Consider the following 22,724-nt stretch of genomic DNA (forward strand, 5'->3'; position numbering starts at 1 on the left):
ACTCTTGTTCACCATTGGTATACATGAAATTCATTTACCTAAATGCTAATTAGCAATTGCATTGCATACTTAATGTTTTGCACAAGCAATGACATCATTGTTAGCATAAGTTTTCCCTTTTAAAATCAGGAAGGTTTTCATACTAATTTGTGCTCATCCCAACAGAATGAATTTTATACAGCCATAAAGGTATAGAGCATCACTCTTCTCTAGCCAATATTGTCCCTGATTGTGTCTTACTACCATTACCACCCCTATGTTATAAACAGCCTGCATCCCCCCGATTGACATCCATGGGATCACAACCGTGAGACTCCTTCAGAATCGTGAGGAAAATGGTGACAAGCTGAGCTGCTCTATGAGACAGTTATATTGAAACATTCCATCTGGTGAAACCAGCTTAGGCTAGTTGGTTAGTGTAGCAGGAATCTTAAAAGTTCTTACAAATAAAATCAAACCTGAGCCAGGTATTGGGGTGAACTGGAAGATCAGAGAACCAGAACAAGCCACAGCTACCTCACCTCAATCCTCACCAGATCCTCAGCTGATCCTGTTTCCTCAGATTGGAGGCCTTTGAGTCCTCATCCAGAATGGGTCTCAGTTGAACTGCTGCTCAAAAGCCTGAATGCTTAACCAGGCCAAATGCTTCTAGTTCCTGGTCCTCACGCCTTATATACCTTTCTGCTTTCTTCCATCACTCCCTGGGATTAAAGGCTCCCTTTCTGGGATTAAAGGCGTGAGTCACCATGCTTGGCTGTATCCTTGAACACATGGATTTCTGCCTAGCTCTGCCTCCCAAGTGCTAGGATTAAAGGCATGTGCTACCACTGCCTATCTCTATGTTTAATATTGTGGCTGTTCTGTCTCTGACCCCAGATAAGATTACTAGGGTGCACAAGAGTTCAGGGAATACAATACTACCACGGGTGAGTCTCACCAAAGGAAAGAAAATCTCAGAAAATAATGTCTTCCTACCTTAAACCCCTTGCATCTTCTCTTCAAATGTCCCTTCAGAATGTCAATATATTGTTTGATCCTTACCCACAAAAGGCCGTAAAGTGTTTCTAGGCAGGACAGTTACTGACTGTGTTTCCAGTCATTAGAGAAGAATCCTGCCCATGAACCAATCATCCGTTCTCCATATAGGAAGATCTAAAAAATAATGTTACAGAAAACAGGGTTGAGAGTCATTTCCCTATAGGAATAGTAGATGTTTTCACAAACATGTATGAAATAATACCCTTAGCCTGACAAGCGCTTATGAAAACAATTCTCACCACCCCTCAGTTGACCCTGTGTCTTCAGTAATGGATGGACAAATGCCTGTCCACTGCTGCTCATAACCAAAGGTAGAGACCACTATAAATTAACTTATCATCAAATTATCAAAAAAGGAAACTTCCAAACAGTGGCCCAACAGTTTGCCAGCCCTCAAGCTGCTAACCGCCAAAGCAGCCACACAGCTATAACGGCTTGGAATAACGCTCTTGGTATTAATACTCCCACAGGCATATTCCCCGCTGTACACAGAAATATACAGAGCCACTTATTACTTTGTCTATCATCTGCAACCAACTAGAGAGCAGCAGCCAGCTAGTAAAGAAGCTACTTCTACCTTGTCTCTTTCCTGTGCCTATTAAAATGTAAATTTAAACTGTAAAAGCTTCATTCTCTAGTTGGTAATACTTCTCATACTATTGCTGATTTAATAAAAGCATTACAAAATGATTGCCCAGAGGAACTCAGATTCTGGCTGTGTTATTATGGCCTCATATGAATTTCACATATGGAAGGAACAGGCCATTTACAGAAGTAATTTAAACGAAAACTTGCTAATCATCCTCAGAATAGTGAACCTCCCCCTAAAACACCTGCACATTGTAAGATGCATTTTCACTGGTCCAGTCTGTGTTGATAGTGGTGACAAAGAGAATCCAGTTTCAGGAAACAGGGGAATGAGCACCCAGGGCTGCTGATGACAGGATCAGGTCTCTACATTCCCATCTTGGAATCTACTGCTCTTTCCCCAGTGCTGTCTGAGCAGGAGCCCAGCTTGGTGTCAAAGTAGCAGACTCCACACCCTGGGGACTCCACCTGACAGTCAGCTCCATCCCTAATCCTAAAACAATAAGAGATTTGATTACTACTTCCAAAAGCAATTCATGATCAGATGTACCAATAAATAAAGATATAAAATTGGATTTTATTGAAAAGGTTAAAGCACTTACCCCAAAATCTATGGAGACCACTTCCAACAATCTGCCTTTCCTTGTTTTAGGGAAACAAAATTGGACTATGAAAGGAGCTTTGTTTGTGTATATGCTGTTGATTTGTCTTTTACTGGCCTGACTCATATTATGGAATATTTCCAGCTACTCCAGCAACAGTTCCAGTCCCTTAGATTTAAGATATTTATAGCATCATGTATTGCCAAAGTTTTTCCTATTTTAGTTTATTGAAAAGGAATCATGTCAACAGAGGTGGTTACTGGTAAACAGCTGGTCAAGTTACAGTGTACTTTAGAGGCATCATGAATCAACATCATTTTATTCCCTCTATTTTTCCTTTTGAAAAGTTGACAAAGACCCTGTAAGACAGTGAAATCACAGACAAAGGGACACTCAGGATGATTATTTTTGAATAAGTCTCCAGTCTAATCTTGTCTGTCATCTCAGCTCCAGGGCAGCTTCCTGTTCTTCAGGGTTTCTGACACACTCAGGATGTGGTTGCAACACTGTGTTTCTTGCACAGTAATAGACCGCAGAGTCCTCAGATGTCAGGCTGCTGAGATCCATGTAGGCTGTGCTGGAGGACTTGTCGATAGTCAGCTTGGCCTTGCCCTGGAACTTCTGATTGTACTCAGTATTACCACTTGAAGTACCAATCCATCCAATCCACTCCAGGCTCTGTCCAGGCCTCTGCTTCACCCAGTTCATACCATAGCTAGTGAAGGTATAGCCAGAAGCCTTACAGGACAACTTCATTGAGGCTCCAGGCATCACCAGTTCAGGCCCAGACTGCTGCAGCTGGACCTGGGAGTGGACACCTGTGGAGAGAAAGACAGTGGATGTCATTGTCACCTCAGTCCCTGTTCCTCCTTCGGGTTTGGAACTGGAAAGCCCCTTACCTGTAATTACTGACAGGAGGAAGAGGATGATCCAGCTACATCCCATGGTGAGGACCTGTGTTTCCTGTAACTATAGAGAGGACGCTAATCATATGTTGTTCTGGGGTGTGGACATTCCTGTATTTACCACCATAAACTCAAAGAATTTGCATATTCATGAGTAGGGTACTTCTTATATAAGTACCTAGTCCTGCTAGAGGAGGTAGAGGACTCCTGGGTCAGGCAGCAGGATGCTGAGGACCAACTCTGAATCCTCTCTCAGGAAATGCATACCACGATCTTTCCATGAGCCCTGTGCAGATGCTGAGGTTGTATCATCAGGACCTGAGCTCACACTAGATTTCAGGCCTGAGACATTTGCTTCACTTTGTAACCAGGTTGTCAGATTTATTTACAAAAGGTAGTTGTGATGATGATGATGATGATGATGATGATGATGATGACATTGATGGGAAATTTGAAACATGCAAATTTGAAATTTGCAGACTCCTTTCAGATATATGCAATTAATATTTGCCTTACCAAAAGATTATATGCTGAGAAACTCACTCAAATGACCAAAAGTAAACATGCTTCAGAAACAGATGAACAGCAATGATGATTGCAACATCACAATAACTGAATTATGGAAACAAACTATGCATCTGTCAACAGAGGATTTCACCATGAAGACATGTTTATCTAAGCAGCACAACAGAAGTTTTTCATATGCAAGGAATATGGAACTTACATCAGTTATAGAAAAATGGATGCAATTAGTAATAAACATATTAAGAGCGTCTCAGAAACACAAACATTAAATGAGACTCTCGTTAGTAGTTTTTAGATATTCCATACTTGCATACAACTAAGAATGCTAATATATAATGATGTATTTGTGAAATTGTTTAGTAAAATAAGGTAAAGGAAGAGTAAGTGAAAATAAGGGTAGAGACTATAGGGGAAATATACACAGTGTACAAAATACACAAGTCTGAAAACTCTAAACATATGTAAAATTATTATTTTTACCTTTCACAATTTATAATTTATATCTTTGAAATTTTAATCTATGTGTAAAATACATTAAGATCATATGTAAACCCACTATGCCCCACTGGTTCCCCATGGGAACTTCCAATAAATCTCTCTACCAACTTCATGATCTCTTTTGTTTCATTAACTAATAACACACTGAGTCCAGTCTGTGCTGTCTATATACACATAGGTGGGTCATTCACTAGTACATAGGAAACCTCCAGAAACCTTCCAAAGAAAATTATGTTTTCCGCATCCATCATCAAATGCCAAAAGATTCACAGCTTGGTGTGGGACCTCAGGAGTTTCTCTCCATAAATTTAATAGTTTTAAAAATTGTTATACTATCATTAGTGGTGAGAATAGGGCACATATGTACCAAGGTGTATGTGTGATTCTCAGAGGACAACTTATGGAATTCAGTTCTTATGTCCTATTACATGGACCCAAGCAATCAAATTGATATGGCTAATCTTGGCACTAGATACGTTTACATGCTCAGCTACTTCCCAGGCTCTCACAAAACAAAATGAACTAAATGGTATTTTCATAGATGTTTTCTCTCATATCACAATATTGTGCATCTTTTGTTTCACTTTCTTTTGTCTGTATATCATGGTCAGAGTTGTGCTTTTTAGGAATTTGTGTAAGCTTGTGTGTGAATATATATATATATATATATATATATATATATATATATATATATATATTTGTTTGATTTTATTCCCTTTTTAATTTTTTTTGTCTATTTGATTTTTTTCCTACAAAGAAAAAGACAGGGAGGGGAGTTGGGTAGGAGAGGACATAGGAAAGATCTAGGAGGAATAGAGGGAGGGGAATGATCAGAAAACACTGTACGAAATTTTTCAAAAAAAATTATAAAAAGTAAATGAAAACTGAATAACATAAACAAGAAAATATAAACCTGTGAAGTGTTTACCAAAGAATCTTTACTGTGTTTGAGCATGGAAACATCACATATCAATCACAGCAGATGTAGGTCAGCTAGTAGACCCAAGAAAGGAAACCACGGAGTTTACAAAGTCCCCTCTGCCACCTCCTCCAGATCAAGGTCTCCCTCGAGGACTGGGATCGACCTGATAGACTCAGTCCAGGCAGGTCCAGTCCCCTCCTCCCAGATTGAGCCAAGCGTCCCTGCATAAGTCCCAGGTTTCAAACAGCTATCTCATGCAGCGAGCCCAGGACCTGGTACTACTGCCTAGATGCCTCCCAAACAGATCAAGCCAATCAACTGTCTCACCTATTCAGAGGGCCTGATCCAGTTGGGGGCCCCTCAGCCTTTGGTTCATAGTTCATGTGTTTCCATTCATTTGGTTATTTGTCCCTGTGCTTTATCCAACATTGGTTTCAACAATTCTCGATCATATAAACCCTCCTCTTTCTCACTAATTAGACTCCCAGTGCTCCACCCGGGGCCTAGCCGTGGATGTCTGCATCCAGATTCCTCAGTACTTGGATGGGGTTTCTGGCACAACTGTTAGGGTATTTGGCCATCCCATCACCAGAGTAGGTCAGTCCCGGCTGTCTCTCGGCCATTGCCAGCAGTCTTTTGTGGGGGTATCTTTGTGGATTTCTGTGGGCCTCTTTAGCACTTTGTTTCTTCCTTTTCTCATGTGGTCTTCATTTACCATGGTCTCCTATTCCTTGTTCTCCCTCTCTGTTCTTGATCTAGCTGGGATCTCCCGCTCTCTTTTCCTCGACCCTCACCATTCATTGCTCCCACTCATGTCCAGGCTGTTCATGTAGATCTCATCCATTTCTGGGGGGTGTGCTGGGTGGAAGGGGAGGGGGGCAGGAAGGGAGAGAACAAGGGAATCTGTGGCTATTATGTAGAACTGAATAGCATTGTAAATTAAATTTTTCAAAAAAAAAAAAAGAAGAGGGATGTTCCAATGAAGAGGAAATAGAATATGGTGTTATAAAAGAATAAAAGATAAATTATAATAGGAAAATTATAATTTGGGAGGGGGTGGGAGGGCAGGGTAGAGGAAAGGATATGGAGAGGGACAACTAGTGCTAAGACCTTATGGAAAACTATTACTGTAGAAGCTTGCCAAAATAAATACACATATAAATGGACTTTAAATATAGTTACCATGTAATGGGAAAGACAATACAGTAACCAGACATTGTATGCTACCAAATAATGTCCCCAGTATTGAAAAAACAAAAAACAAAACAAAACAAAACAAAAACCAAAACAAAGTCCCCTCTGCACACATTCCATCTCTCTACTGGAGATTCTTGGCTCCATTGCGCCCCCTGCTGGTCATGAGCTCCCCTGCAGGTTGGTGTGTCATCGCTTACACTGAAGTAACACTGTCACCTTTGAACAGTAACAGATCCCTGAAACATCAGTGCTCACAGAGCTCAGCTGTTGGGAGAAATGTCTCTTGTTTATCTGAAGATGCTGACTGGATGTTTCAGAGATTGATTTTAAGATATTTCTATACTATCATTAATGTACATCTCGATGGCAGGCTCCTACCTGAGGACAGTTGGATCTGGCTCTAGCACTTCTCACTTGTAGAGAGAACAAAGTCTTGACTACTTTCTTCAGACTATACCGAGGATCGAGCACCTGATGTCAGAGAACCATAATGAGTCTGAAGCTCAGATGCAGCCCCCCATGTATCCATGTGTGAATTCCTGCAACAAACAAATACATAAAGGGGTCAACAGAAAGAGGACAACATGCTGTGGTGCACACAGAAAAGTTAACAATTTCAAAAAACACATTTCAATTGCATTAAGAAGGAAGTAGAAGTGAATCAAATATATGCTGTGACTCAATCTGTTTTCCACACTGCATTCGCTTGTGTTTAAAGGAATGAGGGGAGAGAAGAGATCTGCTTGACAAGGATCCTCTTGGGTGGAAGAGAAGTGTACTTACACAACTTTATCTCTCCATGTCTACCTTTTCAAGTCCAGTGAACAGGGCATGTGTTAAATAAGCTTTTCAGAAGCAGAACATTTTCATGGAAGAAGGATAGATTTGACATATGCTCCCAGCAATGGGACAATTCAATAGCACTATGTAGGGATATGTGTACATGTGTGTTTAAATGTCTGAAGTATAGTTACAATATCAAAACAAAAATACATAAACTCAGGATATTCATATGTATTTTGCTCTAAGATCAGTTCACAAATAAGATGCACCTAATGTTGCAGGATAGAAGGATATGGGAAGAGTCTGATGTACTTCTCTTCTGTCACTGGTCAGAATAGATATGATGTCTTGTGGACTGTTAGTTCACAGGACAACATCCACTTCTCTTTATAAAGCAGCACTTATCCCTACAATTCAGGATGCAAATGTGGTTTTATCTTGGCATTTCAGAAACTCTGTTGTGCTGAGTAAGGTCTATAAAGCTGCATTTCATAATCCAGTACATGGGATGCTGATGGCTACCATAGTCTGCAATGGACAGGAGTGCATGCTTACTTAAATAGCATGGAGAAATCCTCTTACAACATAATCCATTCACAAAATTCTGGGCTCTGTGAAAATATGTATCAATACTATGAGCGTATTCTCCTGAATTATAGTAGTATTAGGATTATAATAAGTACATATGTGGTGCAACAAATATGAAAGTGAGCAGCTGTTTTTTTTTTTTGAATACACCACACACTGATTTCTAGCTTTTTTGCATTCTCCCTTTACTCTGTGGGTTTTTTCCCTTCTCCACTGGCTGGGCTCTGGTTTCAACGATCATAAACCCCCAGAAGTTCCTTCTGTAACTGTGCTGTATTTTACTCTTCTAAACACCACTAAAGGACCTGAGCACCATGCATAATTCCTGAGTCCCTCCACAGGGAAGACTGTTTAGAAATGGACTCATATTTCATTGTGATTCTCACAGATTGATGCTCATGGTTTCCTCAGTGGTCAGATATCTAAGATGCAGGAAGATCCAGTTTAGAGGTGTTTATGGACATCTCTGGAGGGTCCACTCTGTAACTTGCCTCGGAAGGAAGTTACAGACAACCTCTGCAGTCCTTTCATCTGGGAAAATGTCATGATTCAGCAACACTAACTACTAAACAGACTTCAGCAAAGTACTGAGGATGACTGCGACACACATGTATCCCAAAGACTGGAGGAGAATGTCTTATGTTAAGGTGTTCACTGTTCTGTAACAGGCTGTGATTACAGGGCATGGTATTGAGACTGGGGAAGACTAGGATTGTGGAATCAGTCATCACAGCTTAGTCGAAGACCCTATTTCTAAAAGCTCCTAAATATGAACTAGTTTGATGAATATATTTTGTTAATAAAAACTCAAGAGCAACAGTGGTCATATCCTAGGAATTTGACAATAACGTGAAATATGATTGTATTGACACAATTATGACAGACACATGCTCGCATTGATATCAACATGAGAATTTGTGGATAAAGTTCACTTATTTAAAACTGCTGCTCTCTGAATCTTGCATGCAGGGTGACTAGGAAAACTGTTTATGTAACAGAATTAATTCTTAATCTGTTGTTTCTTTCCTTGTTACTTAATCTCAAGTATTGAGAAAGACTTCAGGCTACACTTTCCTGTCTTTTCAGGACCAAGGCAGCTTCCTACTCCTTCAGGATTTCTGACACACCTGAGATGTATTCTCTGACACTGTTCTGAACACAGTAATAGATGGTAGAGTCCTCAGATGTCAGGCTGCTGAGCTCCATGTAAACTATGTTGGACATAGTGTCTGCCTCTATCTAGCCCTTTCAAACTCAGTTTTAGGTTCTGCCTCACCCAATTCATACAGGAAATGGTGAAGCTATCTGAGTAAAAGTCTTTGCAGGAAAACTTTATTGACTCTCCAGGACTCCTCAGTCCAATGCCAGATTGCTCCAGCTGAACCTAAAATTGGGCACCACACATAGAAAGGATGCCATGATCACTTCAGTCCCTGGCTCCTCATCATCCCTGCTCCTAGTAATGCATATATCTATAGCTGCTGACACCAGGTATAGTGCTGGAGGATGTCTTTCTGTACACTGTGAATATATATGGTTCCCATTGGTTAATAAATAAGCTGCTTTGGCCTATGGCAAGGCAGCTTAGAGGCAGGCAGGAAATCCAAAGAGAGAGAAAGGAAAGAGATAGGAAGAATCTGGAGAGAAGCTGATGTCACCTGCCCAAGTAGCAACATGTCAGCAGACCAGTAAAGCCACAGACCACGTGGCAAAACACAGATTGATAGAAACTGGGTTAATTTAAAATATAAGAGCTAGCTAGCAAGAGGCCTGCCACAGGCCATACAATTTGTAAATAATATTAACCCTCTGAATAATTATTTCATAAGAGGTTGTGGGATCATGTGGCCGGACTGGACTGTAGAAACCTTCCCACTACAGTACAGGATGATCTGCTTCAGTCCACAGTGAGAACCTTTGTTCTCAGAACTGAGGACAAATGTTGGTTGTGTAAAAGTCACTGTATTTACCATCACAAATTCTATAATTTATGAAATATTGGTCAATGGTGTCTATTAGATCATACGTTATCCTTTCAGAGATAGAACATGTAGAGTTTTTCTGTTAGTCAATGGGAGGATGAGAGTCAAGAATTAAACCTGTCTTGGGAAATGCATTCCCTGTTGTATCCTGGCACCTGTGTGCACAGAGCTCTACCATCCAAATGAGTCACCACATCTGTGTTCGATATAAGGAACCACACTTGAAGGGGTCAAGGGTCTTATTTCTCTTCTTTGTAATGTACCTGGAGATGATGACTAAATATTTCAAGGGTAGATGATGAGCAGTACCTTAAAGGCTGTCTCCATGAACCACATTCCTCTCTCTAGGGGATGTTAGATCAAGGTTATCAGTGGCCACTGGCAATGAAATGAGTTGCCAGAGAAAGCACTAGTGATTTACAGGATCCACAACTGATATACAATGCAATTTCCAACATCCTATAGCTACATTTGAAATGGAAAAACTCACACCACCATGAAGACCAACAAATACGGTACTTACTGAAAAATTCCCACCTACAGAAAATATTTTTACATTTGAAAACTGACCAGAATTTAGGGAAATTTGGACTGTGATACCATCTGTTTGCTAATTCAGCATTTGTATCATGGATGAGCTGTAGACTTGTATGTAAAGACTTAAAAAAGATTGTTAGAACCTATGCCATGCATCATTCTATGTGGAAAATTCAGTCTGTGTCCTCAGGCATCTTTCTTTTCTGTTTGGATCTAACTTCCCCAAGCACAGAATCTTATTATTCATGTAATTCTATGGCTAATGATTACAAAGGCTTTGATGTATTTACTATAAGCATAGTGAATTACGCTTGTGGAGCTGTGAAACCCACATCAGGTCCAAGGATTTGGTGGAGCTAATACCAATGCATATGACCCATGTGTACCTTCACAGGACTACATGTGACATCTAGGCACACATGTTACACCCCAAATATGTGCTGCATATCAGGGTGTAGATGCATTTGTATGGATGGAACATGATCATGAATCAAGTGCATTTCACTCCTATATAAGTTTGTCTTGGATTGAAAACTTTCAGTGTGGCATGGTACTTGATTTTGCATTTCTGTATATAAGTGCTTAAATTACCTTCTATATACAAGGCTTGCTATAGACAGGAATTATTGACGTCAGCTCACATACAGAATACTTGTTGTATATTGTAAGTACTTTTCTATGCATGGTGTTTCTTCCCAGCATTCCTGAATTAGGTTCCTTCTGTTGATTCTTCATAAAGAAAGCCTATCACTTACAATACTATCTGGGCATATAGATTCTCCCTTAGTTGAAGATTTTGAGGAAATTGAACCTGTTTCAGGGTAAAAAATAGCTGGTTAGAAGCATTTGGTACAGTGATAAGGTTCAATGAGAATCAACTACAAACTTTTATATCATATTGATCACAACTCTTGCTCACCATTGGTGTATTTCAAATTCATTTAAAAGAAGAACTTTATTAACTTCATTAATTAGAAGAACTTAAATGCTTATTAGCAATTGTGTTGTATACTGAATGTTTGGCACAAGCCATGACATCATTGTTAGCACAGGTTTTCCCCTATAAGATGAGGTGGGTTTTCATACTAATTTGTGCTCATCCTAACAGAATGAATTTTATACAGTCATAAAGGTCCAGAGCATCACTTTTCTCTAGTTAATATTGTTCCTAATTCTGTCTTCTTACTGTTATCATCCCTATGTTACAAACAGCTTACATACCATCAAGTGATAACACTATCTGAAACTCTTTTTCGATCTTATAAATAATTTGTTTTAGGTCTTCACAATTGTTCATCACCTACATGTGTGCTTATTAAGGATTGCCTGGGACTTTGGAAGATACTTTAATCTTCTCTTTGTCTTTATTTACATCAGTCAGAAGGCCACTGACTGGCATGCTCTAACTCACAATCATACTTCATTTCTGCCCTAAAATTTCAACAAACCCAGAATTAGTAAAAACCTATAGGTCTACAATGTCCTAATTGTTCTAAATTGGGTACTAAACTATTTCCTTGAGGGATTCTACCCACAGAGAGAACAAATGACATCTAACAAGTGGATACTACTAAAATTGCAGAATTTGGTAACCAAAACCTTTCCATCTGTCTGTAGATACATTCTCAATCATCACATGGGCAGCAGCTCATCCTGAGAAATCTGTTATTCATGCTATATCACCCTTAGAGGCTTGCTTTCTCTTTCTGACCATCCCTAAGATAATCAAAGCTGATAATGGCCTTGCACACATAACTCCTAAAATCTCAATTTTTACAACATTTTAATTTTACATATGAAAGTGGAATACCATATAACACTACAAGACAAGCCATTTAGAACACAAATACTGCACCATTAAATTTTTATATTGTTATAGTATAATAACCTTTTTCCAGTAGAGATTCCCTATTCTAATGATTCAAAAAACAAAACATCATTGATATCTCCTATTTGATAGTCCAAGCTAAGCTTCCAAGATTTGAATATAGGTCATGTCAATGTATGGGGTATGGTGGAAAAAAATCTATTTTCATTAATGGGCAAAAAATCTAAAAAAAAGAGAGAAATAATTTTTAAAAGGTGCAGGATAAAGTTTTTGTAGTCTTTCAAAAGCAGGAAACACCTTCAGCTCATATGGTGGTTTGAAAAAGAATGGCTTCTATACTATGATAATTAGTCAACAGGGAACAGAACTCTTTGACAGACTTAGAATAAGTGTGGTCTTGTTGGAGAAACTGTGTCCCTGGGGTTGGATTTGAGGATCTAAAACCCTTTAGAGGTCCAGTCTTCTCTATCTACCTGTGATCAGGATGTATTTCTCAGCTGCTGACCAAATGTTAGGCATGCCACAATGTTCCCTGCCATGATTATAAAAGACTAAACCCTCAAAACCTGTAGTAAGATCCCAATTAAATGTCTTCTCTTATAAGGGTGGCCTTGGTCATGCTATCTCTTCACAGCAATAGAACACTAAGACTGCATTTAGGTATAGCACAGCAATAGCCGTACTTCTTAATAATCATTTTCTGTGTTAGTCACTACCTGCATTATAGGGACAAACTATAACAATATCAAATCATAGAGGAAAGGATTTATTTTTGTTCATAGTTTGAGGTACAGTCCATCATGTCAGTTAATTTGTGGAGTCAAGACCTTAATTTAGTGAGTCATATTACACCAATACTCGAAGGCAGACATTGATAAATGCTTATACTTATGATCTTATCTAATTTGTATTTGGTCCAGGACCATAGCCTATAGGAATAGTGTAGACAGTACTTAGGATGGGTCTTCCTAACCCAATTTACCTAATGTAGAACTTCCTTTACAAAATTGTCCCAAGCCAAAGCCAAATAATCCTTCAAAGGATTTCCCAAGACTCATTTTCTGGGTGATTCTGGGTCCTGTTAACTTAACCATCAATATGAACAAAAACTACAAGATTCAGAAATTGCTTTTTATTCCTAAGAAAATTGGAGTGAGACATATGAGAATGGCTGGGAATGGTGCCAGATAAAGAAACGCATCTGCTAGAAGTCTAATTGTTCATATCTGAGCCTGGAATGTACCTCAGGAAGAGGAAGGGAGGTTTTAAATTTGAGAAGATTCTGGGGTCCAGCAGCTTGGTCCACCCTACCATTTGATTTCAAATCTCAAACTGTATTCTAGTCAGGAAACGCCATTGTTTATTTCCAGAATCACACTGAAGACTGCATGAATTCCTGAGTTTTTTACCATCTCATATTTCACACTTTATTATATTTTAGCAAAATCAAAAATAATTTTATATTAAAAGGCATTGCAGTATAATATATACCATAAATGCAGAGAGAATTCAAAAAAAGGAAAGAAAAAACACTGTTAGATAGAAAGGAAGTTGTCGTGTCTCTTTATTTATACCACCAGTCTGCTCCCAAATCATAACACAGATATATATTATTAATTGTGAAAGCTTGTTGGATAGCTTAGGCTTGTTTCTAACTAGCTCTTATATGTTAAATTAACCTCTATACTTTAATGAACCTTTCACTAGGCTTCGTTATCTTTACTTTGTAATGCCCATGCTGCCTGCTCTGTGTTCCTGGAATCTCCTCCCTTTTTCCTCCCAGCATCCTCTGTGCCTGGAAGCCCTGCCTAGCTATTGGCCATTCAAATTTTTATTAAACAAGTCACAGTGACATATTTTTACACAGTGTGATCAAAAGTCTGGCAACAAGAAGCCAGTAATCCACAGAGGAGACAGTTACTGTGTCTCACCAGCCAGTAAGTGTAGGGTTCATGTGGCAGGCTCTTGAAAGAGTACCACTTAGGGCAAGACATTCCTGAAACATGGTTCAATTGTACAAAGGTAATCATCAGGAAGAAGGTCAACCTGGTTCACAGAGACCTGGGAACTAGAGCTTGATGCTAGCAGGAGAACCACCTACTGGGCTCCACTAAATGATATATAATGTTGGAACAGAACATGGTGAGTCCTTAACCCACAGAATATTTTAATTATCAGTCTGATGCCCAGTTTAACTCTGTACTTTTTCATATTCCAAGGGTAGATTGCCTGAAGAATACCCCAGCTGAGGAGTAGTCACCAACAATAGTGGTGGAGCAGAGTGGGGAGCAGCACATTACTTAATAACAGCTATGGAGTTGGAGAATGGCTCTCTCCTTCTTTAAACTCAAGCATATTGTTAAAAGGAAAATGCAGACTCCCTATTTCATGCCAGAAGAAAGAGTCATTTTCTGATATGGGACCAAATTAATTAAGGGACTATTCTATTACTAATCTCAATTCTTTGATTCTATTCTGATTTTTAAACTTTTCTTAAAGTATGAATTTTATATAAAAATTACAAGATTAATATATATATATATGTATATATATATATATATTTTAAACTTTGTTAAGATATTAATGGTCATATAGAGTACTAACTAATTCTAGAGAAAAGGCTTCAGTTAGCTGCCTGTACATTCTTTGTGTTCGAGTCTCTTATCAGTTTTCTGCAGGAAATCATGGCCAGGCCTAACATCAACTGAAGTCTCCAGGAAGAAGATGGGGCCCCACAACAACAACAATTCCATGTGGATAATAATAATATCACTAAGCTGACAAACATCATCTACAGATCAACTTTAGACTACAAAGTGCTCAGAGCAATTTTTAGAGGGCTAGCTGAGATGATCCAGTTTCAAAGACTACTTAAATAATGACTTGAGACAAACCCTGAACTTTGGCATTATGCTCAAACTGGACAACGAAGGATATAGTTACTATTCCTAGAATTTGACAATTAACCTAAAATTTTTCTTCTCAGAATAAAGATACCTTCACCCATACCCAGCAGGAAGCAATTTTAAGAATACGACGCCCACATTCCCATAGAGGTGGTGGGGGCGGGTGGTTTTTTGGTCATTTAATGGGTTTTGGGTCTGAGATAATTTTCATTGTTTAGGAGGGTTGGTTACAAGTTGTTGTTAAGGGTTAGGAAAAGGGCTATGCAAAGGAAATTAGATTTAAGGTTCTTGTTTAAAAAGAAAAAAGAAAAAGACAATTACTAGTTTTAAAGACTTTACATTGGAATGGATTGTATTATATTGTGTACAAATTATATATAGAGAGATTGATATTGTTAGAAAAATGCCATATATATATTTTTAATCTTGTTCAATATATTGTACTTATACCGTCCATTTAACAATGTAATGCAATTTGCTGATCCTTGAATGTTATTATTACCAACTAGAAATGAAAGTTAGTAGTTAGACATTACAATAGAACTTGTGGTCATATTAGGTATGTTTTCAAGATTGAGTAGATAAATTTTAGTTAGACAGGTCATATTCAAACCCTTCAGAGATCTACAGAATATGGCATTTAAAATGTTTTAATAACTTAGAAAATTTTTCTTTTCTGTTATGACTATGAGACATGTCGGCTCCTTGCAGTACCAATCTACTTCAAAGAAAATATGGGCATTGAAAAAACTGCATATGGAGTTAATTTTCATTGTGGCAAAAGTTAGCCACTGGACAACAAAGTATCCTGGAATCAACTGCTGTCAAACAGGACAGACAGGACATGAAACAAAGGACTACTGATTCTTGCCAAAACAATTGTGGTTGTAGATTTATCAAAAGGCATCTTGTGAGGCCAGGACAACATGGCACCATCCCTGAAGTGGCCTTTGCAATCTGGAAAAGGTACAGTGCCCTTTTCTTTGAAGGCAGCTGAACAGGCAGTGGGCTGATGGCTTCTGATGTGCAGTGGAACAACAGCTGAAACAGTTATTCTTGAAGAGTAACTAAACTCATACCTCTCAAAAGTAGACTGGCATTTAATAGAAGGATATGGAGAAGAACGGGATGCCAAGATGAAGTCACACACACACATAGTCAAGAAGAATGGACAGTTGAATTTAAAAAAAAAAAAACATCAACAATTTCCAGAATTTAAAATCCTGGATCATGACATGACACTAGTGGAATTCAGGTGTTTCTGGTACATGGACTGCTCTCACCCAATGTGAGGTTGAACTGTTGACCTTGTGTACATCCTACTTCACAAATGAGTCAGTCAGTTATGCTAAGCCTGTAGACTGAAGATGATGCCCCAACACTGCGGAGAAACCTCAGGTGACTGTCCAGGCAGCTGGATGTTTCTGTCAATTCATATTTTTTTGGAAGCTGCTTGCATGAACTTCCTGTTTTTATTTTTTATGAGGTAATATTATTTCCTTCTTGGGTCTCTGAGGGAGTTGAAGATTAGTTAGAACAGAAAGTGAATTAGGTACATTTTCGACTTACCAAAATAGGATAAATAATGGAATTATTTTATCTGAATTTGTCAAATACAAATGGACTAGACAGTGTTTAGGTATTTATTACTTGTATATATGGTATATAGTTATTGTACTTTTGTATATAGCTTTTCTCATGTTAGTTAAAACCTTTGTCCTTTTTTCTTTTTATTAAAATAGAAAAGGGGAAATATGGTGATATTTTAATTGTACTGAAATGTGATTTTATTTATATGTTAATAAATAAAGTTGCCTGGGTGTCAGAGCTAAAAGCAAGCCATAGCAGATACTGGGTGGTGGTGGTGGTGGTGGTGGTGGTGGTGGTGGTGGTGGTGGTGCACACCTTTAATCCCAGCTCTTGGGAGGCAGAGCTAGGCAGATCTCTGTGTGTTCAAGGATACAGCCAGCATGGAGACACACACCTTTAATCTCAATACCAACCATAGAAGACCTGGAGGTCTGTACAGACAAGCAGTGATGAGGAGGTCACTTGGTTGGGTTTACAACCAATGAGAAGGCAGAATAGAAAGTCTATAAAAAAAGACAAACAGACAGGAAGTAGGTCTCTTGGCTGAGGAAGACAGCAGTGGCAGAAGGGTAAGGTTTTTAGCTATGACCTCTTGAGCTTTCATCTCTACATTGGCTCTGTGTTTCTTATGTAATAAGATGATTACATCTACAACCTCCAAATAGAGCCACTTCCCTTGGGGGCCATTTTCTTTCAAACTAACACAAAATATTATCTTCTAACAGAAACCTTCCCTTCTGCAGGAGCCTCAGCCCATGTGTGCACTCCCCCTTTACTGAGGATGCAAATGCCCCCTGGAGATTAGAAGAATATATGAGTTTTGAGACCTCCGTACTTACACACAGAGATGGCCAGAGCTCAGGTTCTGCTGGGTATTTCATGAGGTCTGCTAGAAATTTCTTGTTAATCTCACATAGAGTGTAAGTCTGTGATGTGATATCATTTGCCTTGATATATAATATAAGTTGTTTAATAAGAGATAATGCTACTGATAAGCAGATAACCAAATGTAAGATTGAAAGGGAATTCATTTTTACAGCACACAATGAAGTTTATATTATTGGTTAAAAGCAAATGAGAAAATGAAATTTATATCTCTTCCTTGAATCCCTAATACAAAGTGCTTCAAATATATTTTTAGGGAATACTGTGATTTAGACAGCACCTCTGGGTGGTAACTATGCAAAATTATCTCTCATAGGCTTGTGGTAAAATTGAAATCAATCATTTTCTTCTTCTGGGCAGAAGAAAAAGTATAATAAATTTTCTACAGCATATCTCAGCCTAAAGGATTCACCTTTTGATCTTTCAGACATTCAGGACCCTCCATGGAGATCTCTCCCAAATGTGCTATGAGATGCCTGGGTACTTTAAAATGACTCGTTCAACAGGTGTTAGAGAAGCTTTTGAATCAAGTTCTTACAGCCAAATAACAGATGCCTTCCCAGTACATTGGAGAGTCACTTTGAACAGAGGGCTGAAGTGGAAGATTCACCTGCTTCCTGGTCAATCCCTGCTTTCCAGTTGGAGGAAGACAGGAGGTTATATTATAGAATCACTGGTATTTCAAACAGTATTTTAATTTCAACATAGGTTTGCATAAACTTTAACATAGAATTGGCCTAGGGGATTATTGCCTGCCACAGTGTATTCCCCATAGGGTTGCATACACATTAAACACATGACATTGATATTTTTCATGGGGGAATGTCTGCTAGAAGGACATTAAATGTTATTGTTCTGAGCTGAAGAGTTTTTGTATAGATCCAACCATTGAGATTACCAGGTACCACATGTCTCCACACTGGTTGTTATTCATACTTTATCCAAAACCCCATGCTCTATAGAAGTGTGAGCTCCAGCTACCCAAAGGAATCATAATAATGTATCAATGTAGGTCCATGTTTACTATACGATAATGCTCTTGAACACTGAGTTAATAATAAATGCTGATTGGCCATTAGCCAGGCAGGAAGTATAGGCAGGACAAGCAGATGAGGAGAATTCTGGGAAGAAGAAGAGCTGAGTCAGGGGTCGCCAGCCACACACAGATGAAGCAAGATGACAAGGCAGAACTAAGAAGGTACCAAGCCACATGGCTAAACATAGATAAGAAATTGGGTTAATTTAAGTGTAAGAGCTAGGCAGTAAAAGCCTGAGCGATTATAATTAATATAAGCTTCTGAGTAATTATTTCATAAGCATCTGCGAGACTGTGGGCCTGGCAGAACCAGAGAAAATATCAGGCTACACATTTTCTCTAAAGACTTTACAGTGTAGGTCAAACTACTGAGACTGGGAAGGCAGTAAATATGAGACTAGAGAATATGGCATAATACATAATTTCAGAAATATTGACAATTAACATGTGCATACATTTTGTCAATCAAAAAGTTCTGTGAAAATGTTTTAATAGTACATTTAACAAACTTATAGAAATTATACTTTTGTGGCAATATATTATGATAAAAATATATCTTGCATTCTAAGAGACTAAAACTTTTGCTGGACCACATAGCCAGAGTCAACAATACACTTTGAAATTCTTCAGACTGTGATCAACTGTGTACTCAGTCTGTTAAACCTGTCTTTAAGAGAATATTGTAACATCCAACATTACATGCCTAGAATTTCCACAATGAGATAATGCACAGCTCTAACTTATTTTGTGTGTTGTTCCATGCTTTGACTGAAGACCAATGCATGTGTTTGTATGTATATTACGATAACTATTTGCTGAAAACACATAATTTAAAATATAAATTTTATAAAATGAGTGTCCAGAATTACTGAAAATAATATACAGATATTGTTTGATTTTTCAAAAGATGATTATAGTACTGTTTATTATTTGAGTCACGTGAAAAAGAGTTACTAATTCCTAGTAAAACTCTGTTAAAGATTTCTGTCAAATATCCCTTATTCTTTTACCATATGATGCATTCTGTACTCTTCAATAAATACACAGTAAAAATTTTTGTTAAGGACAGAGAGGGAGAGAATCAGAGACACACACACAGAGAGAGTCACGGGGAGACAGGGAGAGAGGTGCAGAACAAGAGATGGAGATAGACACAGAGATTCCAACTCCTCCTACAACAGGACATCAGAAGACAACATTGGCAATATCTAGGGAATAAAATCTTGGCTTGCTCTTGGTTAAATGGCTTCAAAGAAAATGTTTTGATTGATTTCCTAAATTTGGTGTAGAAACATAATTGATGAATCTACGTTTACTATTAATGTGTTCAAACCAACTATAAAACTTACATAAATGAATTGGAGCCAAAGCATAATTAAGACAAATTACGATAAACTCTTCAGTTATTGACTGTTATTAAAAAACATTCATGGGGTAACAACCATAAGACTCATTCATATATTTTGAAGAAAAAAATGGTGACAAGTTGAGCTGCTCTATGAGACAGTTATATTGAAACAATTAATCTTGTAGAACCAGCTTAGGCTAGTTGATTAGTCTCACCAAAGGAAAAGGAAGCCTCAGAAAATAATGTCTTCTTACTAAACCTCTTGCATCTTCTCTTCATATGTCCCTTTAGGATGTTGATATAAATTGATCCTTACCCACAAAAGGCCTTAAAGTGTTTCCAGGCAGGACAATTACTGACTGTGTTTCCAGTCATTAGAGAAGTATGAAGAATCCTGCCCATGAACCAATCCTCCATTCTCCAAATAGGAAGATCGAAAAACTAATGTTATAGAAATGGGATTGAAGCCAGGTGGTGGTGGCACATGCCTTTAATCCCAGCACTCAGGAGACAGAGCCAGGAGAATCTTTGTGAGTTCGAGGCCAGCCTGGACTACAGAGTGAGTTACAGGAAAGGCTCCAAAGCTACACGGAGAAAACCTATCTCAAAAAATAAAAAAAAAGGAAAAGAAAATGGTTTGAGAGTCATTTCCCCACAGTAATAATAGACATTTTCACAAATATGCATGAAATAATATCCTTAACCTGACAAACCCATATGAAAACAATTCTCAGCACTCCTCAGTTTTGTCTGTGACTTCAGTAATGAATGAAGGATTGCCTGTCCACTGCTGCTGTTCATAACCAAAAGCAGAGACTGCTAAAAACATGACTTATCTCTAATTATCAGAAAAGGAATCTTCCAATCAGTGGTCCAACTGCTTGCAGGATCTCAAGTTGTTCACAGCCAAAGCAGCCATTCTGGTATAATAGGGTCAAATAAAGCTCCTGATAATAATATTCCCACAGGCATATTTCCCCCTGTACACAGAAATCTACAGAGCCATTCATGACTTTGTCCCTCATATACACCAAACTAGAGAGCAGCAGGCAGATAGTAAAGAAGCTGCTTCTACCTTGTCTCTTTCATCTGTTTATCAAAATGCAAATTTTAACTGGAAAAAGCTTCATTCTATAGTTGCTAATAACTCTCATATTATTGCTGATTTGATAAAAGCATCCCAAAATGATGGCACAGAGGAGCATAAGGCTCAGATTCTGCATGTGTTATTATAGCCTTAAATGTGTTTCAGATGTACAGGGAATGGACCATTTACAAAAATAACATAAACTAAAAGTTGCTAGTAATCCTCAGTATAGTAAACCTCCCTCTAAAACACCTGCAAATATAAAATAAATTTTTTCTGGTCTAATCTATGTGGACAGTGGTGACAAAGAGATTCCAATTTCAGGAAGCAGGGGAATGAGCAACCAGGGCTGCCGATGACAGGATCAGGTCTCTACATTCCCAGCTTGGAATCCCACTGCTCTTTCCCCAGAGCTATATTTACTACTTCCAAAAGCAATTTATGATCAAATGTATCAATAAATGAAGATATAAAATTGGATTTCATAGAAAAGGTTAATGCACTACCCCTAACATCTGTGGGGACCTCTTCCAACAAACTGACTTTGCTTGTTTTAGGGAAACCAAATTGGACTATAAAAGGGGCTTTGTTTGTGCACATGCTGTTGATTTGTCTTTTACTGGCCTGACTCATATTATAGCTTATTGCCAGCCACTCCAGCAACAGTTCCAGTTCCTTAGATTTAAGAGATATTTATAGCATCATGTATTGCCAAAGTTGATCATTTTTTACTTTATTAAAAAGGAATCATGTTAATGGAGGTGGTCACAAGTAAACAGCTGGTCAAGGTTTGGTGTACTCTGAGGGGAATCATGAATCTACATCACTTTATTCCTAGTATTTTCCCTTTTGAAAAGTTGACCAAAGCCCTATAAGACTGTAAAATAACAGACAAAGAGACACTCAGAATGATTATTTTTGAACAAGTCTCTAGGCTAATCTTCTCTGTCATCTCAGTCCCAGGGCAACTTCCTGTTCCTGCAGGGCTTCTGACCACACTCAGGATGTGGTTGCAGCACTGTGTGTCTTGTACAGTAATAGACCGCAGAGTCCTCAGATGTCAGGCTGCTGAGCTGCATGTAGGCTGTGCTGGAGGATGTGTTTATAGTCAGTGTGGCCTTGCCCTGGAACTTCTCAGCACAGCCAGTATTACCATTTCCAGGAACAATCCATCCAATATACTCCAGGCCCTTTCCAGGCCTCTGCTTCAACCAGTTGATATCATAGCTAGTGAAAGAGTAGCCAGAAGCCTTGCAGGACAACTTCACTGTGGAACCAGGTTTCCCCAACTCGGGACCAGACTGCTGCAGCTGGACCTGGGAGTGGACACCTGTGGAGAGAAAGGCAGAGTGGATATCATTGTCACCAAAGTTCCTGTTCCTTCTTCAGGTTTGGAACTTGAAAGCCCCTTACCTGTAGTTAATGACACAAGGAAGACAATGATCCAGCTCCAACCCATGGTGAGGTCCTGTGTGCTTAGTGACTATAGATCATATGCTGTTATGGGTTGTAGGCATTCCAGTATTTACCACCACAGACTCAAGTAATTTGCATATTCGTGAGTAGGGTACTTCTTATATAAGTACCTAGTCCTGCTTCAGAAGGAAGTAGAGGACTCCTGGGTTAGGCAGCAAGATGCAGAAGACCAAGTCTGAATCCTCTCTCAGGAAATGCATACCACGATCTTTCCATGAGTTCTGTGCAGATGCTGAGGTTGTATCATCAGGACCTGAGCTCTCAGTAGATTTCAGGCCTGAGACAATTGCTTCACTTTGTAACCCGGTTGTCAGATTTATTTAGAGAGGGTGTTTGTGATGATGATGATGATGATGATGATGATGATGATGATGACAGTGTAGGGAAATTTAAAATCTTCAAA

The 22,724-nt window shown here is 38.6% G+C and overlaps 2 gene segments (V, D, J or C); both read right to left on the bottom strand.

Moving 5' to 3' along the window:
• Positions 1-2,528: 2,528 nt before the first annotated feature.
• LOC114688474 lies at positions 2,529-3,487 on the bottom strand. The segment is given in 2 exon segments: positions 2,529-3,046; positions 3,128-3,487. Coding segments are annotated over 2 exon segments (426 nt in total).
• An 18,311-nt stretch (positions 3,488-21,798) lies between these two features.
• On the bottom strand, positions 21,799-22,307 carry LOC114688475. The segment is given in 2 exon segments: positions 21,799-22,175; positions 22,259-22,307. Coding segments are annotated over 2 exon segments (423 nt in total).
• Positions 22,308-22,724: the final 417 nt, after the last annotated feature.

This window comes from Peromyscus leucopus, unplaced genomic scaffold (assembly GCF_004664715.2).
Source record: "Peromyscus leucopus breed LL Stock unplaced genomic scaffold, UCI_PerLeu_2.1 scaffold_1379, whole genome shotgun sequence".
NCBI lineage: Eukaryota > Metazoa > Chordata > Mammalia > Rodentia > Cricetidae > Peromyscus > Peromyscus leucopus.